We start from the raw sequence: 19,694 nt of genomic DNA on the forward strand, positions 1-19,694 counted from the left end.
CAGCAACCATATGGTGGCTCACGGCCACCCATAATGAGATCTGATGCCCTCTTCTGGGATATCTGAAGATAGCTACAGTGTACTTACATATAATAAATAAATAAATCTTTAAAAAAAAATGGGAACTGAGCAGAGCGGGAAGCAGAAGAGTGCTGAGTGCTGAGAAGTGGGATGTGGGGAACAGAGTTCGAGGTACCCTGTAGGGCACTGGGAGATCCTAGCCAGAGGCTCACAAGCTCTGAAGACTAGATACATGTAAAGAGGGTAGGAAGCGTCTCAAAGTGTGACAAAGAAAGGACAACTGTAAGAAGATGGGTTTGCACTTTTTTGATATTTTAACACTTCTGGAAATTCCTATGTTTATAAGTCAACTTCAGTTTAGAGACATGGCTCCCAACGTAGCCAACAAAGGATGACTATTAGCTAGCAATTCTTGTGATATACATTACTCCTTAGAATTTATGTAGGGACGATGTTATGTTGAAAGAAGATTAATGAATCCCCAGGTTATCTTATACTTTTACAGTAACCTTGTAAGCTGGGTTTTCTTACCCCTGTTTTCCAGATAGGAACACTAAAGATGAAAGTGAGTAAGAGCCTACAGAAGTCACCATCTACTAGATGGACCACCTATAGTTTGGAGCAAATGTATCATTTCCAAAGCCTGTCTTTCTTTTTTTTTTTTTAATCTAATTATTTTTTTTAGATTTTATTTATTTATTGTATGTATATGAGTACACTGTAGCTGGACAGATGGTTGTGAGCCACCATGTGGTTGCTGGGATTTGAACTCAGGACCTTCAGAAGAACAGTCAGTGCTCTTAACCTCTGAGCCATCTCACCAGCCCAAGCCTGTTCTTAAATTGTATATTCAAGATGATGATTCAATTGAATTGGTGGAGAAAAGATCCAGAAGCTGGAAGTAGTGGTGTGTGCCTTTAATTCCAGCACTAGGAGGGGTGGTGGGGGGAGGAAGAGGACAGCAGATCTCTGACATCAAGGCCAGCCTGGTCTAAGGGCTGGAGAGATGGCTCAGTGGTTAAGAGCACTGACTGCTCTTCCGAAGGTCCTATGTTCAAATCCCAGCAACCACATGGTGACTCACAACCATCTGTAATGAGATGTCTGACGCCCTTTTCTGGGGTGTCTGAAGACAGCTAAAGTGTACTTACATGTAACAATAAATAAGTCTTAAAAAAAAAAAAAAGATACAGGGTGGCAAGCTGACTCAGCAGGTAAGGGTGCTTGCTGCCAAACATGAGTCCCTGAGTTCAATCACTGTTGGAGAGTACTGACTCCTGCAAGGGTCCTCTTCTCCATGTGCATGCCGTGGCATGTGAGTTCCCACAGTCAGACAGACAGAAGTAAAACTTAAAAACTGCAACAACAAATGAATTCACTATAGTATTACTTGCTCCCCATCAGATTGAGAAAGGAGGAATTCTTCAAGGGGAAAAAAAGATCGCAGTATTACACTGAAGTTCATAGAATTTCAAACTTGGGAGAATTTGGAAGCCCATTCACATGACACAACAAAGTCGGGATTCCTGTTACCAGCTTCATGAGCTGTTGTTACCCAGAATTCATTAGAAAGGGTTGGGATATTCCCTTCCCTACCAGGTCTCAGCTCTGTCAGTCACTATTGGACCATTACTAAATCACTTTATTCCCTTCAGTTTCCTTAGGCATTAATTACATATTTTTTTCATAGACCATTGTTGGACAGATGAAAGGAGACAGGTATAGAGATTGATTAATCCACTCATAGAGGAGTATAATGTTGGTTCTACTTAGTTTCTTTTATAGCACAGCTATTTAATTTCCAGATTGTTATCAACTAGAAGGTCTCCCTCTGTTCAGGTTTAGCAACATCTTTAGGTTAAACCTTAGTGGTCATATGAAATGTGCTTTTTGTCCCTTTTTCCTTGATATCTTCACAGATAATCCGATTACAGTTGAAGGAATTGGAGATATGGGAGGAAAGTTTTATTCTATTGTTGAGCTGGGAAGCTGTTGTGAGTCAACTGTGTGAATCTCAAGAACTATTTAGATTGAATGAGTGGGTCAAAGATGACTTTCAGTTCATAATGTAAAGTTCTGTCTGATGATGGAATGGTTACTTGTGAAAGTGTTCTTTCACACTGGTGATTTCTTTCATACTGGAAGGGAGTTTATGTATGTGTCCTTCCTGCAAAACATCTGAATGAATCTGAACGGTGCTATTCCTGCCATACAATAGGCAATTTGAAAGATAATCTATCAAGCCAGGCGGTGGTGGCGCACGCCTTTAATCCCAGCACTTGGGAGGCAGAGGCAGGCAGATTTCTGAGTTCGAGGCCAGCCTGGTCTACAGAGTGAGTTCCAGGACAGCCAGGGCTACATAGAGAAACCCTGTCTCGAAAAAAAAAAAAAAAAAAAAGATAATCTATCGCTATGAGTGACTGGAAGCTATACACGGGGATACTATACAAACAACCAAACAGCTTTCCTTGAGTACTTGGTCTCTTTTGGAGTGGTGGGGACTAACTTCGGTTTCGTCTCTTCAGATGGCCGCGAGATGGCGATGGGGAGCTCGTATGCCACTTGCGGGACGCTCCTGGTCCACCCGCTCGGCAAAGAGACTACAACTCCCGGGGTGCTCTGAGAAGGGAGGCGGGAGGGTCTTCGGGTAGGAACGCGAGGGCGGGTCTTCCGGGTGTGTGTTTCCGGCGTCGGCGGCCGCGGCCGGGGACGGTGTGAGAGCGGTAAGATGGCGGCCGCAGCGGTGGTGGAGTTCCAGAGAGCCCAGTCTCTACTCAGCACCGATCGGGAGGCCTCCATCGACATCCTCCACTCCATCGGTAAAGGTCCTGGCGCCGTTCCAGCGGCTCCGCCGTCCCGGCGCTGCCTGTGTCGGTCGGAGGCGGCGGAGAGGGGCCGGGCTAGCCGGCTACGGTGCTGCTGACTCACTGTGTGAGGGGGGCCGGGCTGGGGGCGCAGGCCGCTCGGGGTCTCCGGGAGCCCTATGGCTTCTAGTCGGGCGGGAAGCCCCGAGGCGGCCCGCGCGTCCACCTGCGGGCTGCTGACTCACGGTGGGCGCAGCGCAGCGTGGAGAGAGGGCCGGGCCGGGTTCGCTCCTCCTAAGGGTCCCCGGTTGTGGCCCGCGCAAGCTGGCCGGGGGCTGAGAGTGGCTGCTGGTTAGAAACTGGTCGTAGAGTGTGTTCTTGAAAGGTCTGGACGACTGCCGCTCAGGACTGACATTTCCCGCCGTTGTTATCAGCACAGGTTGCCCCGGGTGGGAGCGCGAGCGCTTCTCTTGGAGTTTTCTTCCGGGACGCTGTGAGCTGCTGCTTACTCCCACAGCCGACTCCAGCAAAAGAGGGTCACTTTTTGGGTGTGGGAAGTCGAGGGGTGCCACACTTCAGATTGGTATTTTTGTAGAGGTAGCCGAGACGATCCTCTCTGTCCGGTGTAGATTGTGAGCTGAAGTGTCGTCAGAGTGGGACCGCCGGGACAGACAGAGGAGGTGACTAATTTTTCCTAGTAGGGGTTGAAGTTCGTTCTGAGAGTCTGTTGTTCAGGGAACTTTTCGGAACCGGCGGGCCGCACATTGCTGGAGAAAAAGAAAGATTTAACACCGTATAGTGTGATTGTTTTAAACCTGAGGGCAACAGGAAGGTTGAAGTAGGAACCTTCAGCCGGTCGCTTTCTACTGGGATTCAGGTATAAACAGAAGTAAATGGATGATGCCAGAGAAGGCGTTTTAATATTCACTCCTGAAGGGTTCAGTTAGGGAATGAGCTTTCTCTTGTGGTAATGTGATCTTTTAAATGTAGCCTGGGAAGATTCGGATTGGATCAACAAGTAGTTCGTGAATATGAGGTATATGAGGGAAGTCCAGGATGTTGGCGCTTATGTTGACTTACTGAGTTACTGAATTTGTTGAATTTCAGTACTCAAGACTTGTACCATGAAAGAACACTGTCAACAGCTTGATGTTCTTATCTTTGGGGATACTAGAAAGGAGAGGAGATGGAGAGCACAGTGCATTTTGAAGGAATTATATTATGAAGTGTTTCATTTTGAAGTTCTGATCATGTCAGTTTTAGAACGGAGTACTAGAATCATCCGGTTGTTTTTACAAAGATATTTTTCTGGGATCATACCTTAAAATTTAGAACTAATCTGGGGAGCAAAAGTTGTTTTTGTTCTTGTTTTTTTTTTTTTTTTTTGTGCTTAGTGTCTGAGTTGTTTGCCTTTCAGAAAGTAGAAATTACTGATAAACATTGCCAAGATCCATTATGAACTTTAGCCTATTTTCCAAATGAAACTACCAAACAAATAAGGGGGGGGGACTCTCTAAAGAAAAGTAAAAAACAGATACTATAAAAAGAAAAAAAAATAGTAGTGTTGCTCACTATACTAAGAGTCCCCGCCAGCTTCCCTGTTAGAGTAAGCTTGAGTCATGGTGGGTGACAGCATTACTTTTTCCGGACTCCATCATGAAATATCAAAATCTTGGGTTTTGTCAAGTCATGATGCTTTTTTAGAGCATTGGTAACTAGACATGGTCACCAAAATAAGCACAGCAAGCTTGGGAGAGGCCGTTTGAGGTTCAAGCAGTTGAATAATTATTAACAGTTGAAAGTGGGACAGATTAAAAAAAAGTTACTTTAATAGGACTTGAATCCATCATGAGGCAGCAGTCTCTCCTAAGTGTAACTGTTTGCTATCACACTGAAGCTTTGATAGGAGTTTCTCTAAGATGGTTTATAGAATCACTTACTCTTGATAGGTCCTTCAGCTAAAGCTTTCTGTAGACTTAAAGTTTGTTGAAAGACTTGCTTTATAGTTATCAGTAACTTTATTATTTGATTTTAGCTTGTGATACGTAAATACACAGGCATGTTAAGGCCTACTTAAAGTGAAGAATCTATTTTTTTTAACTATTAATATGAGGCATACTTTATAGATATTTGGTCATTTTTCTTTAAAGGTATTTTTTTTTTTTTCTCTTTGCTGGTTTCATTTGGAAAATAGGCTAGAGTTCATAATGGTCTTATAAGGGTGAATTTTCTCTTTCTTCATTTTTTTAATCACAATTATAAGAGCTCATTTTCTTTTCTTAGTGAAGCGTGACATTCAGGAAAATGATGAGGAGGCAGTCCAGGTCAAAGAGCAGAGCATTCTTGAACTGGGGTCTCTCCTGGCGAAGACTGGACAAGCTGCTGGTAAGTCTTACAAATGGATTGTACCTATAATGGTGGTGTCTGCAACACCAGATGGAGTGTCTCTCAGAGCATGATACTATATTTAACACCCAGTTCATTTGTGGTATTCAGCTTTATCTTCCTGACAACTTGTTGATCTTCAATTTTGAAGCAGAAAAGTGTAGAGTTTTATTCTACAGGTGAGGGAAAGTCCTGTTTTTGTTGGAATATGGTAATCTGCGATTTGTTCCTTGTTTTTGAGTTCTCACTGTATTTCCTTACATGTCTGCAGCAGCAGTCTTCAGCAACTTCATTGACTAGCTCTGGTATATTTAAAGAGAGTGACTTTAGGCCCTTCTCTTGAAAAATGGCTGCAGGTTGTATCCAAGTGACTCACTTTTTTTCTGATGTAGAATGAGTAAGATATAATAGTGCCTTTCTAAGGCGACTTCTTTGGTACTTGGGACTTTTGCATATTGTTGTCCAGGTATCCAAGTGGTAATTGACATTGGCTGGTTGGGTTTGAGACGATAGATGGATGATGACCAATGAAGTAATAATATCATAAGCTTTTGTCACTTTAAAGTGAACTTAGAGGGGCTGAATAGATGGCTCAAGGGTTATGAGCACTTGTTGCTCTTGTAGAGGATCCAGGATTTGGTTCTCAGCACCCACATGGTGGCTCACAACTATCTGTAACTCCAGTCTCAGGGGATCTGATGCCCTTTTCTGACCTCCAAGAGCATCAGGCATGCACATGGTGCACAGATAAACATTCATGCACAAAGCATAAATATTAAAAGAAGTTAAAGTGAAGTTAGAATTTATTTGGTTAGAATGAAATGAGTTCTGGTGAGTCACCCCATGAGTCTCTTTCCTTTAGTTTATATAGTAAGCCAAGAAAATGGTGGGGATAGTACAACAGAAGTCCTTTTTTTTTGTTTTTTGAGACAGGGTTTCTCTGTGTAGCCCTGGCTGTCCTGGAACTCACTCTGTAGACCAGGCTGGCCTCGAACTCAGAAATCCACCTGCCTCTGCCTCCTAAGTGCTGGGATTAAAGGTGTGCGCCACCACCGGCCGGCATATAACAGAAGTTCTTAAACGTGGCTGTAGAGGTAGCTCAGTGGTTAAGAGCACTGACTGCTCTTCCAGAGGTCCTGAGTTCAAGTTCCAGAAGTCACATGGTGGCTCACAACCATTTGTAATGGGATTTGTGTCTTCACAAATTTGTGTGTCTTCAGACATACCCTCTTCTGGTGTGTGAAGATGTAACAGTGTATTCACATACATAAAAGAAATAAATTAATCTTTAAAAAAATCTCTTGGGCTTGTACACTAAGATCTTTTGTAACTAATAATCATTTATCTCTTTAATTGCTGCTTTAATCAGTACAAAGTTAAGTAAAGACGTGGATGGTACATACCTGTTATTCAGCACTTGGGAGGCAGAGGCAGGCTGATCTTTGTAAGTTTGAGACTAGCCTGGTCTATGTAGTGAATTCTAGGATAGTCAGGGTTATATAGTGAGAACCTGTCTCAAGAAAACAACAAGGGTTGGAGAGATGGCTTAGTAGTTAAGAGAACTGACTGCTCTTCCAGAGGTCCTGAGTTCAAATCCCAGCAACCACATGGTGGCTCATAACCATCTGTAATGGATGCCCTCTTTTGGTGTGTCTGAAGACAGCTACAGTCAGTGTATTCATATACATAAAATCTTTTTTTTTTAAAGGCAGAAATAACAAAGATTTAAAAAGAAACAAAAACAACATTGTGCCTAATGTGAACAGTGAGTGTTTCGGTACTGTTTCTCAGTGAGGTGCTGAAATCTCATTTTATGCCATACTCCTTCATTCTTGCCTCTCCAATATGTGGTTAGTTAGGGAGTATACTGCTTCACTCATTGTATACTTTTCCCTTTGAGATAGTGTCTCTCTGTGTAGCTTTTGATGTCCTGAAACTTACTGTGTGGAACAGGCTAGCCACAAACCCGCAGAGACCTGCCTGTCCTTGCCTCCCATAAAGGCGTGTGGTGCCACACCTGGCCACGTGCTGGAATAGGTGAAAACTCTTCCAGCCTAAGACAATGTGATTCTTACTGGTTAGTATTCACAGAATAGAAATACTGAGGAAGACTTGGAACCTGTTGTATTTACCTATCTATGCAATAATTATTTGATAGATCCGTTGACTTTTAGCTTTGAAAACATGTTTATTCCCTTAATCTTCGGTTTTGCGTTATTGTGCATTTTTAACGGTTATCTAGCACTGTGTAAAGTAACCTGCATAAAAAGTTTACATAGGACCCCTGGTAGAAATATTACTTGGAGGTTAATGAATGAGATAAGGTATGATGTATAATAATGGTTGAAAGTAGTTCTGAGTATTAGAAAACAAGATACCTGAGCTCAGGGTCTGTGGAAAAAATAATCTTCTGATCATTAATTGCAGATAATTTCAATGGAATTAGGAATATGAGTTTCAGAAATTAAAGAAGTAAGTATGCAAACATGGAAAGAAACTCAGTATATATCTAAGAATGAAAATTCAGTACTAATAGACTAAAATAGGAAAGGAGATTTAAAATAAGATCAGATCATTTGTTCCTCTGTTAATGTGAGAATAATAGTACTTAGAAAATAGTAGTAGCAGTTGTTAGAGACGAAGGCAGAATATTTAGTTCATGTTTTACCTCTGCCTTTTCTAGGAAGGAAAATGATTTTCTTTTTTTTTTTTTAAGATTTATTTGTTATATATAAGTACACCGTAGCTGTCTCTAGACACAGAAGAGGGCATCGGATCCTATTACAGATGGTTGTGAGCCACCATGTGGTTGCTGGGATTTGAACTCAGGACCTTCGAAAGAGCAGTCAGTGCTCTTAATTACTGGCCCATCTTTCCAGCCCTGGGAAATGATTTTCAAACAGAAAAGATAGAAATAACATCAGAAAGAGAATTAAAGACAAGGTAGGTGAGAGAAGAGAGAGAACATGGTCCTTCTAAGTTTGTTCCTCTTGGCTTTGACAGTTATTTGGCATCAGAGGAATACTAGCAGATGTGAGTGCAGAACCACTTTATCAGGGAAATCATGGGAGGCAAAGTATATGACTACTGAGCTAGCAAATGTTATTCTACCTTTCAGAAAGGTAATAAGAACAAGATCAAGCAAGAAACTACAAACTAGCCTGGGCAGTGGTGACCCATACCTTTAATTATGGCACTCAGTAGGCAGAGGCAGGAGCTCCATGAGTTCTAGGACAGCCTCTACAGAGTAAGTTCCAGTACAGCCAGGGCTACATAGAGAAACCCTGTGCCAAAGCACAAAACAAACCAAATAAATAAATAAATAAGCAAACAAAACATTACTGCAAAGTGAAATCAATAATGACACAGGATAGATGATTGATTAGGAGATTTTAATTAAAACTGGGTTATTGTGAACAGAGTATTCCAATCTCATCTTCAAAACTAGTAAATTTGCAGGGACATGCCATTTGCCTTTGCAAACAAAGTTTAATTGAACATGGTCACATCCATTTCTGTGCTAATGACTTTTTCTATTGCAGTGGAATCATTTGTAAGCTGCTACCATCTAAGACCATATAACCTTGCAAAGCCAAAAATATTTACTATCTGGCTTTTCACAGAAGTTTGCCAACTTTAGTGTAGAAGAATGAGATAGGATATATATTTGATGTGAGTAGGATATTTTATTATTTGCTAGAATATTAAATAACAGGTTATAAACTTATAGTAGGCTGATTAATTATTGAAACATATATTAATAATTGTTTCCATGCTTGAGAAATTATATTGATTTGCCCTTGATTTTTTTTTTTTTTTGATCAGTATCTGGTCCCTGTGGTTAAAGCCATAGCAGAAGGCATGTTACTTTTTGTGGTCAGTTAATCCAATACAGAGTAGATTTAAGAAGATTGGTTCAGTTATGAATGTAAGAAATATGAATATATTCAAGATACTTATTGAAAGAGAGAAAGATGTAGAATTATGTACCCTTGTAATACTCTGTGCAAAAACTCTATGATACCAGCCTGTGCTGCATAGTGACATCTTTTTTCAAAATTCCATTTTTAGCTGGGCAGTGGTGGTATATGCCTTTAATCCCAGTACTTGGGAGGCAGAGACAGGCAGACTTCTGAGTTCAAGGCCAGCCTGGTCTACAGAGTGAGTTCCAGGGCATCTAGGGCTATATAGAGAAACCCTGTCTCAAAAAATCAAAAATAAATAAATAAATAAAGAAAGAAAGAAAGAAAGAAAGAAAGACTGCTTTGTAGTAGTTGTGTGGTAACCAACTCTGCCCTACTCTGAGAGCCCTGTTTGAGCATTTTCTTCAGTTACCACAAGCTAGTTACCATATGATAGTTACCACAAGTATATCAAAAGTTCTTTTACCTACATAAGTTACTCAGGAGGGCGACTGATGGAAACAGGGACACTGGAGGAGCATTTGAAACAGTAAGCATCTTTAGCTTTGAGAACAGGAAGATTGAGGAAATGTGAATGATAGTTACCTTAAAATAGTAGAAGACAGTAGAAAGATATACAGATAGCTAAAAAAAGATTTGTTTAAAAAAATTCTTTGATCAAGATTGGAATAGGTTGCTTTTTGAACATATTAGTCATTAAAATCACAGTTTTTCAATCAGTTTTTAATAGGAAAATATAGAAGAACGATTATTGTATCAGACTAGTTCTACAAATAAAGCCATCATGAACTAGGGGTGTATGTATCTCAGTAGTGGAGTACATGCCACCCAGGTCCTCCTCCAACCTCTACGTGTACTCATGCTCATATAGAATGATTAAAATTTGCATAAATATAGTATGGGGTGTGTGTGTAACAATCTCATTTCTTGTCTTTTGATACAGGTTATCTTTCCTAGTCTAGGCTGTGGCAAACTTACTATGTAGTTCTTGAACTCACTCATTGTGATCCTACTGCCCTAGTTTCCTGAGTGCTGGGGCATTCCATATGGGACTGGGATTTTTTTTTTTTTTTTGCTTAGGGCAAGAGGAATTTATTTTGCCAATTGTTTCAGAGCTTTTGCTTGTTGGAGCAGGAAGGGCATTAAGTGGAACAGAACTGTTTAACTCATGGTGGACAGGACAGGAAGCAGAGAGAAGGACACAAGAAGGAATTTGATGAGAGGAAAAAATCACTGTTGATTGGTATTTGTATAGAAGACTCAGTAGTTCCTTCCTTGAGCCTCTAAAGGCTATATAGAATTTATGGAGGTTAGGAAGATACTCAGGGGGGCTTCTGGCATGAAGGCACCAGAAAGTAGGCATATAGTGAACATATGAGCATAAATGAGAAGGCAAAATGGGAATCAAGTCAGTCCTGGGGAGTGAAGGGATGACATTTCCATTCTGTGTAGCTTTCCTTTAGCACCTCACATAGTTCTGTGCATCCTCTGACTTCAGCAGATGAGGATTTCAAGGACGCTGAATTTCTGTTTTCAGGAGGGCAAAGTTTGCTTGCCCTGAATTAGAGTTCTCAGGAGGATGAATCTACAATTAGAGAATATTAAAAAGACACTGGCACTAAGATTGCTTCAACCTACATTCCCAAAATACTTCTTGTTTAGTTAAAACATTGTCTAGGGGTTGGAGAGATGGCTCAGTAAAGAACACTTGTTACTGTCTGAGAAGACCCAAGTTTGATTTCCATCGCTCCTATTGTGTTGCTTACAACCACCTGTACCTCTAGCTATAAGGGCATCTTGAGTTTTGATCTTTGACCTCTAAGGACATTTGCTTTTTTTTTTTTTTTTTTAAATATTTATTTATTATATGTAAGTACACTGTAGCTGTCTTCAGACACTTCAGAAGAAGGCGTCAGATCTCATTACAGGTGGTTGTGAGCCACCATGTGATGGCTAGGATTTGAACTCAGGACCTTTGGAAGAGCAGTCAGTGCTCTTAACTGCTCAGCCATCTCTCCCGTCCCAGGACATTTGCTTTGCTCTTATTTGCAGGTGCACACACATAATTAAAAACAATAAAAATAAATCTTAAAAACATTGTTATTGGGTGGTGGTGCAGTATTCCCAGTATTTAGGAAGCAGAGGCAGGTGGATCCTTGAGTTTGAAGCCAGCCTGGTCTGCAGGAGTGAGTACCAGGATAACTAGAATTACATAGTGAAATCCTGTTCTCAAAGACAAAACAAAACATTGTCTAATTTTCCTTGTTCAACTAGCACCTCTCTATTGCAACTAAAGTCACTCACTTAGATTTCCTGAACTGCCAAGGAAGAAGAAAGCTTTATGATGGATTGATGAGTAACTTTTTGGGAGGGGGAGGGGGGTTTGAGATGGGTTCTGTGATGGACAGCTTTTTAAATCATTACTTCAAACTTAGGTTTTGGAGATTAATAAGGAACTTTTAAAGTGTATAATGAAACTTATTAAGGACAAGTCATTTGATGTCACTGTGCCAAAGAAGTGTTTCTGCTGAAAGGCTGCACAGGGATACTTTAGAGGCCTGGAGTTGGAAACCTCTGTCCGAGGGAAACTGCTAAGGCATAGACTTGGAGAGTGAAAAGGTTATCCTTGTGACTTGATATTTGCTGGTTGTGATTTTGTCTATGCTGAGCAGGTGCACAGCATAGTTCATGTTTTATAAAACTGTTCTTGATAACAGAAGTACTTTGCTGTGTTTCTTTCATTAAAATGGATAAAAGATGCATAGTTGGGCATTTACCTGGAGGTGTTCATAGTGATCCAGTGAATAAGCGGGAGTGGAGTATAACCTTGGTAGTTGATAACATTGTTGGTGTCCTGCTACCTGCTGTGAGTTAAAAAAGATTAAGGCAGCATCTCATACTGTAGACTTAGAACTCTATGTAATTAGCCTCACAGTCACAGTAATTCTTCTGCTTCCTGCTTAAGTGCTAGGATTACAGGTGTGACCTACCACACCTGGCTTTGCTGGGATTTGTTAAAACTTCTAGTATGTTCCACTAGACTGAAACTAGGTATGATTTTTATTATAGTGGCTCAGTTTTCTTAGATAGAGTTTATTGGAGTTTTTTAAAACATATATTAATGTATTTATTTGTATGAATTTGGGGGATACACGCATGCCATGTGCTTGTGTGGAGCTTAAAACACAATCGGCAGGAGTTGGGTCCGGAGTTTAAGGTGGGCCATCAGACTTAGCAGCAAGCACCTTTACCCCCTGAGACTCAACTTCTTAAATGAAGATTTTGTTTCTAATATTAAAATTTACATTTTATTTTCTGAATTGCCATCTACACAGAGCTTGGAGGACTCCTGAAGTATGTACGACCTTTCTTGAATTCCATCAGTAAAGCTAAAGCAGCTCGTCTGGTCCGGTCTCTTCTTGACCTGTTTCTAGATATGGAAGCAGCTACAGGGCAGGAGGTAAGTTTTGTTAAGACAGCAAGCAGATAGTATGAAAAGAAAGTGTGTTTCAGTGAAAGATGCCTACTTACCTCACTGTGGTACAGTGTGGAAGGGACAGCTGGGAGGATGCTCAGGATTTATCATGTCAGTTTCTCTTTGTTACAGGGCATTTGATACTTTGAGTCTGTTCCATGCTTTGCTTTGTAAGTGGAGATTGTCAGTGGTCCCTGGAATCCTCATTACATCAGGGTCACAAACTGATTCTTGTCTTTGAGGTATTGTATTGCCACACCTTTGTAATGTTTCTGTGTCTGTGGTACCTTTCATCTTGTGTCACAAAGTTTCTTACGAGCACTAGTTAAGCCTGTGGCATCCTTTCTTGTCATGTTTTGTATGGCTTATGTGCCTTTATTAAGGGGTGAACATCCATCTGTTGTGTTTCATGTGTTGGGAAGTGACTGATGGTTTTATACATGTTGCTTACAAGTTTCAACTGGACTTTGAGCTGTTCAAAAGAGTTCCTCTCTGGAACCAGTATTTATTGAGTGCCTATAGTAATACTGTAGCCAGTAGGGATACAGTCGAAAAAAACACAGTGATACTCTCATAAGGATTACATTTTAAGAGGAAAGGCAGATAATATATAAGATATATGATAATACATAAAGTCGGGGGCTGGAATTGCCAGTTGCTTATATGTCTGATTATCTACTATATCTTAGGTAAACTTGCAGGCAAAACCAAAATTCCACAATAGTATAATGGACTGAGTGAGGGATTTCAGAAATTCAGGACACATGGATCCTGCTTTGGAATTATATTTTGTTAAGGTTGTTTCCTTGCTTTGATGCTTTTTTATTTTTTAGATTTATTTATTTTATGTGTATTAGTGTTTTGCCTTTATGTATGTATATGCATTACGTATGTGTCTAGTGCTCTTTGAGGTCAGAATTAGGCATTAGGTGCCCTGGAACTAGTCTTATGGATGGTAGTAAACTATTATGTGAGTGCTGGGAACTGAGCTCAGGTCCTCTGCAGGAACAGTATGTGCTCATATCCTCTGACTCATCTCTCCAGCCCTACTCTGATGATTCTTTGAAGCCAAGCTAGCAGCTTTATTTGCAGTCTTCAGTTTCCTTGTTTCTGGTTTATGATAATAGCTCAAAAATAGAAAATATTTAGATAATCCTTTTGAATCAAAGTATTATAGTTATTTGGTGAATTAAGGAAAATATACTTTCTAGAAATGTTGATTTTCATCAAGTCCTAACTTGTTTTCTAAATTGTATTTTGTCTTCATGAGTTCACCTTTGGTCTGAAGTAGAATTCCATAATCCAGGCTGACCAGTGAATGTTGGCTTCTGACTAGTAACTTTGAACTTTTTGGTTAATAATCATTTTCCTTCAGGTTTTTTGTTTATTTGTTTGTTTATTTGTTTTGAGACAGCCTCACTATGTATCCGTGGCTAACCTGGAACTCACTAAGCTGACCACCAGTTTGGCCTGGGATTCAGAGAGATCCACTTGCCTCTGCTTCTGGTAGTGCTAGGATTAAAAGCATATGCCACCAGGCCTTTAACCATTAGTCCTTTGTGGAAGTATCCTCAGCTCATAACTTGGTGCTCTTCTTTATTTGATCAGTGGGACTTACTGGCCTTTGTTATATGGCTCCATGTCTGAGCTCTCTGTACTGTTTCTGTACATTGCAGTAGTTCATTTTCACCAATCAATGACCTTCCTTCCTTTTTCCTAGAGTAAAAGGAAGTGCTCAGGCATGTTGTAGAAAGTTTAAATAATTAATTTGTCCTTATTTAGAGATGTCTCATTGTGCAGTCCTGACTGGTCTGGACTTTGTTAGGTATAGCAGCCTGGCCTCAAACCAGTAGAGCCCCACCTGCATCTGCTTTCCAAGTGCTAGGTGACAAGCGTACCCCCATGCTGGACTCATTTGTCCTTATGAGTCAGGCTGGTGTGGAACTTGAAATCCTTTTGTAGCCTTCCAGGTGCTGCGATTACAGGCGAGCACTACCATGCCTGGCTGCATTTTGTCATGTTCATATGTGTGTGTAACTTCAGTGTTTAGTAAAGACTTTTTTTTGACAATTAACACTTTAACTTTTATCAAAAAAAACCTTGTATATTCCATTGATTGGATTTTTTATAGTTTTTGTGGGTTATAGGTTATTTGCTATTAAAAAATTCCACTTTTTGTGTGTACCCATGTTCTGTAATGCATGTGTGGGGGTCAGAGAACAGCTTTTTGGATTATAGGCATGTGCTACCACACCTGACTTCCATACTTTCTTTCTCCCCACCTCACCCCCACCTTCCCTACTCCTCTCTTCTCCTCCCCTCTCCGCCTCTCCCTTCCCTTCTCCTCTTCTCTCTTCTTTTCCTCTCTTCTCTTTTTTTTTTTGAGACAGGGTTTCTCTGGCTGTCCTGGAACTGAGGAGACCTGCCTGCCTCTGCCTTCTGAGTGCTTTGATTAAAGGCATGCACCACCATCACCTGGCTTTATATTAGTTTTCTTTTTACCTATTTTGCTTTTTTCTTTTTATCTGTTTTGTATTTTGTATTTTCTTGTTTTCTTTTGAGACCATCTTACTGTAGCCTTGAATCACAGAGATCTGTGTGCCTCTGCCTCCTGAGTGCTGGGATTAAAGGTGTTCATCAACACTGCCTGGCTTATTTACCAACTAGCATTCTAAAAATTTTATATTTCTTCTGTTCTTACTTGAGCCTTTAGTGCTTCGCCACTGTCAGCTTTAGCTAATTGAAGGCTTTCTGGAGTACAGTATACTGCGGCACCTTGGTCTCCCTCTTCTGAACACTGTTTTGTGCTTAGTGTGCTGAGAACCTATCTGCTCCTCATGTTGTGTGTTTTTCCTTCTCTAATCCCATCTCAGGTTTACTCTCTTAGACTTTTTTTTTTTTTTTTTGTTAATGTTGATTTTGTGTGTGTGTGTGTGTGTGTGTGTGTGTGTGTGTGTGTGTGTGTGTGTGTTTGAGACAGGGTTTCTCTGTGTAGCCCTGGCTGTCCTGGAACTCACTCTGTAGACCAGGCTGGCCTCGAATTCAGAAGTTAATGTTGATTTGATCTTAACTTCTTCAGTGACCCACATTATATATTATATTTCTGATTTTTTTTCCTACCTTATATGGCAATTATGCATTTGCTTTACCATCTTTAACATAGTTTCATCGGGAATTACTCTGTACCTTGAGGTAACTCAGGGGTTTCCTCATTCCCAGTACATGTCACATTCTATGGCTATTTAAAATTTTTTTAGATTTATTTTATGTACATAAGTGTTTTGCCTGCATGTATATATGTGCACCATGTGTGTCCAGTGCCTAAAGAGGTCGGATGAGAATGTTGGATACCCTGAAACTGGAATTACAGGCCATTGTGAGCTACCATGTAGGTGCTGGGAACCAAACCCAGGTCTCCTTTGAGAGCTATCAGTTATCTTTTACAGCAGAGCTGTCTTTCTGGCCTCTAGAGTAGTTTGTCTTAAAGGAATTACATAATCAGTACTTGAAGGAGAAGGAATATATCATGCCTTGGGTGTTCAGGAAACATTTTCTTGAATTAATATCTGAGGGTTTTTTTTTAACTTAATGCTTTGATATGTATGGATGTTTTGTGTACTTGTGTGTCTGCACTAGGTAGAGGCCTCAGAGGTCAGAAGAGGTTATTAAATCCTTGGGACTGGAGTTAGACCGTTGTGAGCCCCTATGAAGGTGCTGAATATTGAACCTGGGTCCTTTAGGAGAACAGCCAGTGCACTTAACCAATTAGCCATCTCTCCAGCCCCTAGATATGATTTTATTTAATGGATATATGAACATATCTCACTTTTTCTTGTCTAGGTGACTTAGAAGTTTTTGTTGTGGGGAAATTGACACAGGGTTTATTCTTGATTCTTTAAAATTCTCTGGTAATGTGAAAACAAAGAATAAAACCATGGTGGCTAGCCAGGCGGTGGTGGCGCACGCCTTTCATCCCAGTGCTTGGGAGGCAGAGGCAGGTGGATTTCTGAGTTCGGGGTCAGCCTGATCTACAGAGTGAGTTCCAGGACAGCCAGGGCTACACAGAGAAACCCTGTCTCGAAAAACCAAAAAAAAAAAAAAAAAAGAAAATAGATTCAAATTCATTTGTAAGGCACAGAAACTTTCTTGTTCTAGGAAGAGTGTCTGTAGTGACCTTAACTGAAGTCTTGGTTAAGGCAGAAAGAACTCTGGGGGTAGGGAAAGCTGATACGTGACCTTGTGAGAATTGCTTAACATCTGGATTATCAGGGAAATAAAGGTGGGTAAGATGCTAGAGTAGATTCGACTGTCTCTTGCTTAGGACTGTTTTGGAGGTTTTTATTTTATGTGCATTGATGTTTTTGCCTGCATGTATGGTTGTCTATATGAGGGTATTATATCCCCTGGAACTGGAGTCACATGTGGGTCCTGGGAATTGAACTTGGGTCCTCTGAAAAGCAGCCAGTGCTCTTAACTGCTGAGCCATCTCTTCAACCCCTTGGAGTATTTATTGAAGTACTAGATAGTATAGAGGAATATACTAATTTCTCAGCATTCATTTTGTGTTATTTGGAAAAGCACTTCAGGTAAAACTGATGGACATTTTCTCAGCCTCACGAATCATATATGACTATTGTATTTTCCTTGTTAAAAATAATTCAAAATAGCCAGGCAGTGGTGACACATGCATGCCTTTAATTCCAGTACCCAGGAGCAGAGGCAGGTGGATCTCTCTGAGTTGGAGGATAGCCTGGTCTAGTTCTAGAACAGCCAAGGCTACACAAAGAAACACTGTCTTGAAAACACAGAAAAACAAAATTCAGAATATTTTCAGTTTATCCATATCATGAATATATCTTGAATTTGGCTCTTCCTAACATACTGAAAAACTCTTAAGGTTGTGATTGGTTTGCTTTTAGTTTAGTTTTTGTTCTGTGGAGATCAGTTGTGTTTAGCATTGGAGATTAGGTAACCACTGGGGGCTTCAGTAAGGAGTTAGAATTCATTAGCCTAGTCCTACCTAGTGAATTGTTTCAGTGTTTTGTTTACTTCATGAGCTTGTTAGTTTCATCATGTTAGATTATTCTCTTCAGTTTTCCTCTCACAGCTTCTCTCAAAAGAACTTTGAATTTACATGAGAACCCATTGCATTAGCAGTTCTCCAGAAAGTTCAGTTTCTCATTTCATCGCCTTATGTTCTTATTACCAACCTTTAAAAAAAAAGATGTATTTATTTTATTTATATGAGTACACTGTCACTGTCTTCAGACATACAGGAAGAGGGCATCGCATGGTTGTGAGTCACCATGTGGTTGCTGGAATTGAACTCAGGTCTTCTGGAAGAGCAGCCAGTGCTCTTAACCACTGAGCCATCTCTCCAGCCCCTATTTTCCCCTTTAATATAATAAACTAAGTTTACTGTATTTGTTTTTCTGTGTGAATGATAATAGTGTTTAGGAGATGTTTTGAGCCTTCCAGCTGTTAGGAATGAGGCTTTTTCTTTTTCTTTTCTTTTTCTTTTTTTTGTTTTTCGAGACAGGGTTTCTGTGTAGCCCTGGGTGTCCTAGAACTCACTCTGTAGACCAGGCTGGCCTCGAACTCAGAAATCTACCTGGTTCTGCCTCCCAAGTGCTGAGATTAAAGGTGTGCGCTACCACTGCCCGGCTGGGAGGCTTTTTTTAAAATTTTTTTTATTTTTTAGATTTATTTATTATTATACATAAGTACACTGTAGCTGTCCTCAGACTAGAAGAGGGTGTCAGATCTCATTAGGGTTTTAGTTACTCTATATGGTTACTGGGATTTGAACTCAGAACCTTCAGAAGAGCAGTCAGTGCTCTTACCCACTGAGCCATCTTGCCAGCCCGGGGCTTTTTTTTTTTAATTTGTTGAGTTTCACCTCTTTACTAGCATAGTCACAGTGTTTACATTACTATTTTCAACTATTCAGGGAGAGAGTTTTAAAGATACCTATGATCATAAAAATAGACATTCCAGGACTATGTATTGAGAAATTCTGAATATCTAGTAAGTAGGTAGAAGAGGAAGCTTTTTCCAAAGGACACCTTTTTTTTTTTTTTTTTTTTTTTTTTGAGATAGGGTCTCTATATATTCCTGGCTGTCCTGGAACTCACTATGTAGTCCAGACTGGCCAACCTAGAACTTATAGGGATTTGTCTGTCTCCCAAATGCTGGAACTAAAGGTGTGCACCACCATGCCAGGCCAAAGAATATACTTTTTGTTTTTCTTTTTTTCTTTTTGTTTTTTCAAGACAGGGTTTCTCTGTGTAGCCCTGGCTGTCCTGGAACTCACTCTGTAGACCAGGCTGGCCTTGAACTCAGAAATCCGCCTGCCTCTGCCTCCCAAGTGCTGGGATTAAAGGCCCGTGCCACCAACGCCCGGCTAAAGAATATAATTTTTAAAAGGCAAGTTGCTTCTTGATTACAGCGTAAGCATTACATGTTGACATCTTGTGGGCCAGCATCCTATGGATTGTGTGAACAACATAGGGGATCTGAAAGAAGGGAGTTAGAGCTTTCCTGCTCCTAATTGTGCTTAGTTGGAAGAAGTTAAGGGCACCATGTTACATACATGTATGTCTCTCTTGCAGGTCGAGCTATGTCTAGAGTGCATCGAATGGGCCAAATCAGAGAAAAGAACTTTCTTACGCCAAGCATTGGAGGTAGGTGTCTACTTTAACATTGGCTTCAGATCTGTAATGTTAGATAAGATGTAAGTGTACGTAGTACACTCTGTCACCTAAGGGCTATTGACAGTGCTTCCAGTTATAGGAATGTCCCTGCTAGTACTTCTCTCTCTCTTTCTCCCTCCCTCCTCCTCCCCTCCCTTTCTCTCTCTCTTTCCTTCTTTCTTTCTTTCTTTCTTTCTTTCTTTCTTTCTTTCTTTCTTTCTTTCTTTCTCAACATTGTCTTATTCTGCAGCTTAGGATGGAAACTTTTTTGTCTCAGTCTTCTGAATTCTGGGTTTATGGATGTGAGCTCCCATGCTTGTGCTTGGTGGCTTTCTTTTAAAGTATTTTGATTCATCTTGAAGTTTTAAGGTACTTTTGTGTTTTTTTTTTTTTT

At 40.4% G+C, this 19,694-nt stretch overlaps 1 protein-coding gene across 1 annotated transcript in view; it reads left to right on the forward strand.

Moving 5' to 3' along the window:
• The first annotated feature begins 2,681 nt into the window (after nt 1–2,681).
• The window catches only part of Psmd11 (proteasome 26S subunit, non-ATPase 11), a 42,017-nt gene continuing 25,004 nt past the window's right edge, over nt 2,682–19,694 (forward strand). The window contains exons 1-4 of the mRNA XM_031351730.1: nt 2,682–2,840; nt 5,109–5,210; nt 12,469–12,593; nt 19,220–19,291. Coding sequence (XP_031207590.1) covers nt 2,750–2,840; nt 5,109–5,210; nt 12,469–12,593; nt 19,220–19,291 — 390 coding nt within the window. The 5' untranslated portion in view covers nt 2,682–2,749. The remainder of the gene's footprint in view (nt 2,841–5,108; nt 5,211–12,468; nt 12,594–19,219; nt 19,292–19,694) is intronic.

The sequence above is a fragment of the Mastomys coucha genome, unplaced genomic scaffold (assembly GCF_008632895.1).
Source record: "Mastomys coucha isolate ucsf_1 unplaced genomic scaffold, UCSF_Mcou_1 pScaffold5, whole genome shotgun sequence".
In the NCBI taxonomy this organism is placed as follows: Eukaryota; Metazoa; Chordata; class Mammalia; order Rodentia; family Muridae; genus Mastomys; species Mastomys coucha.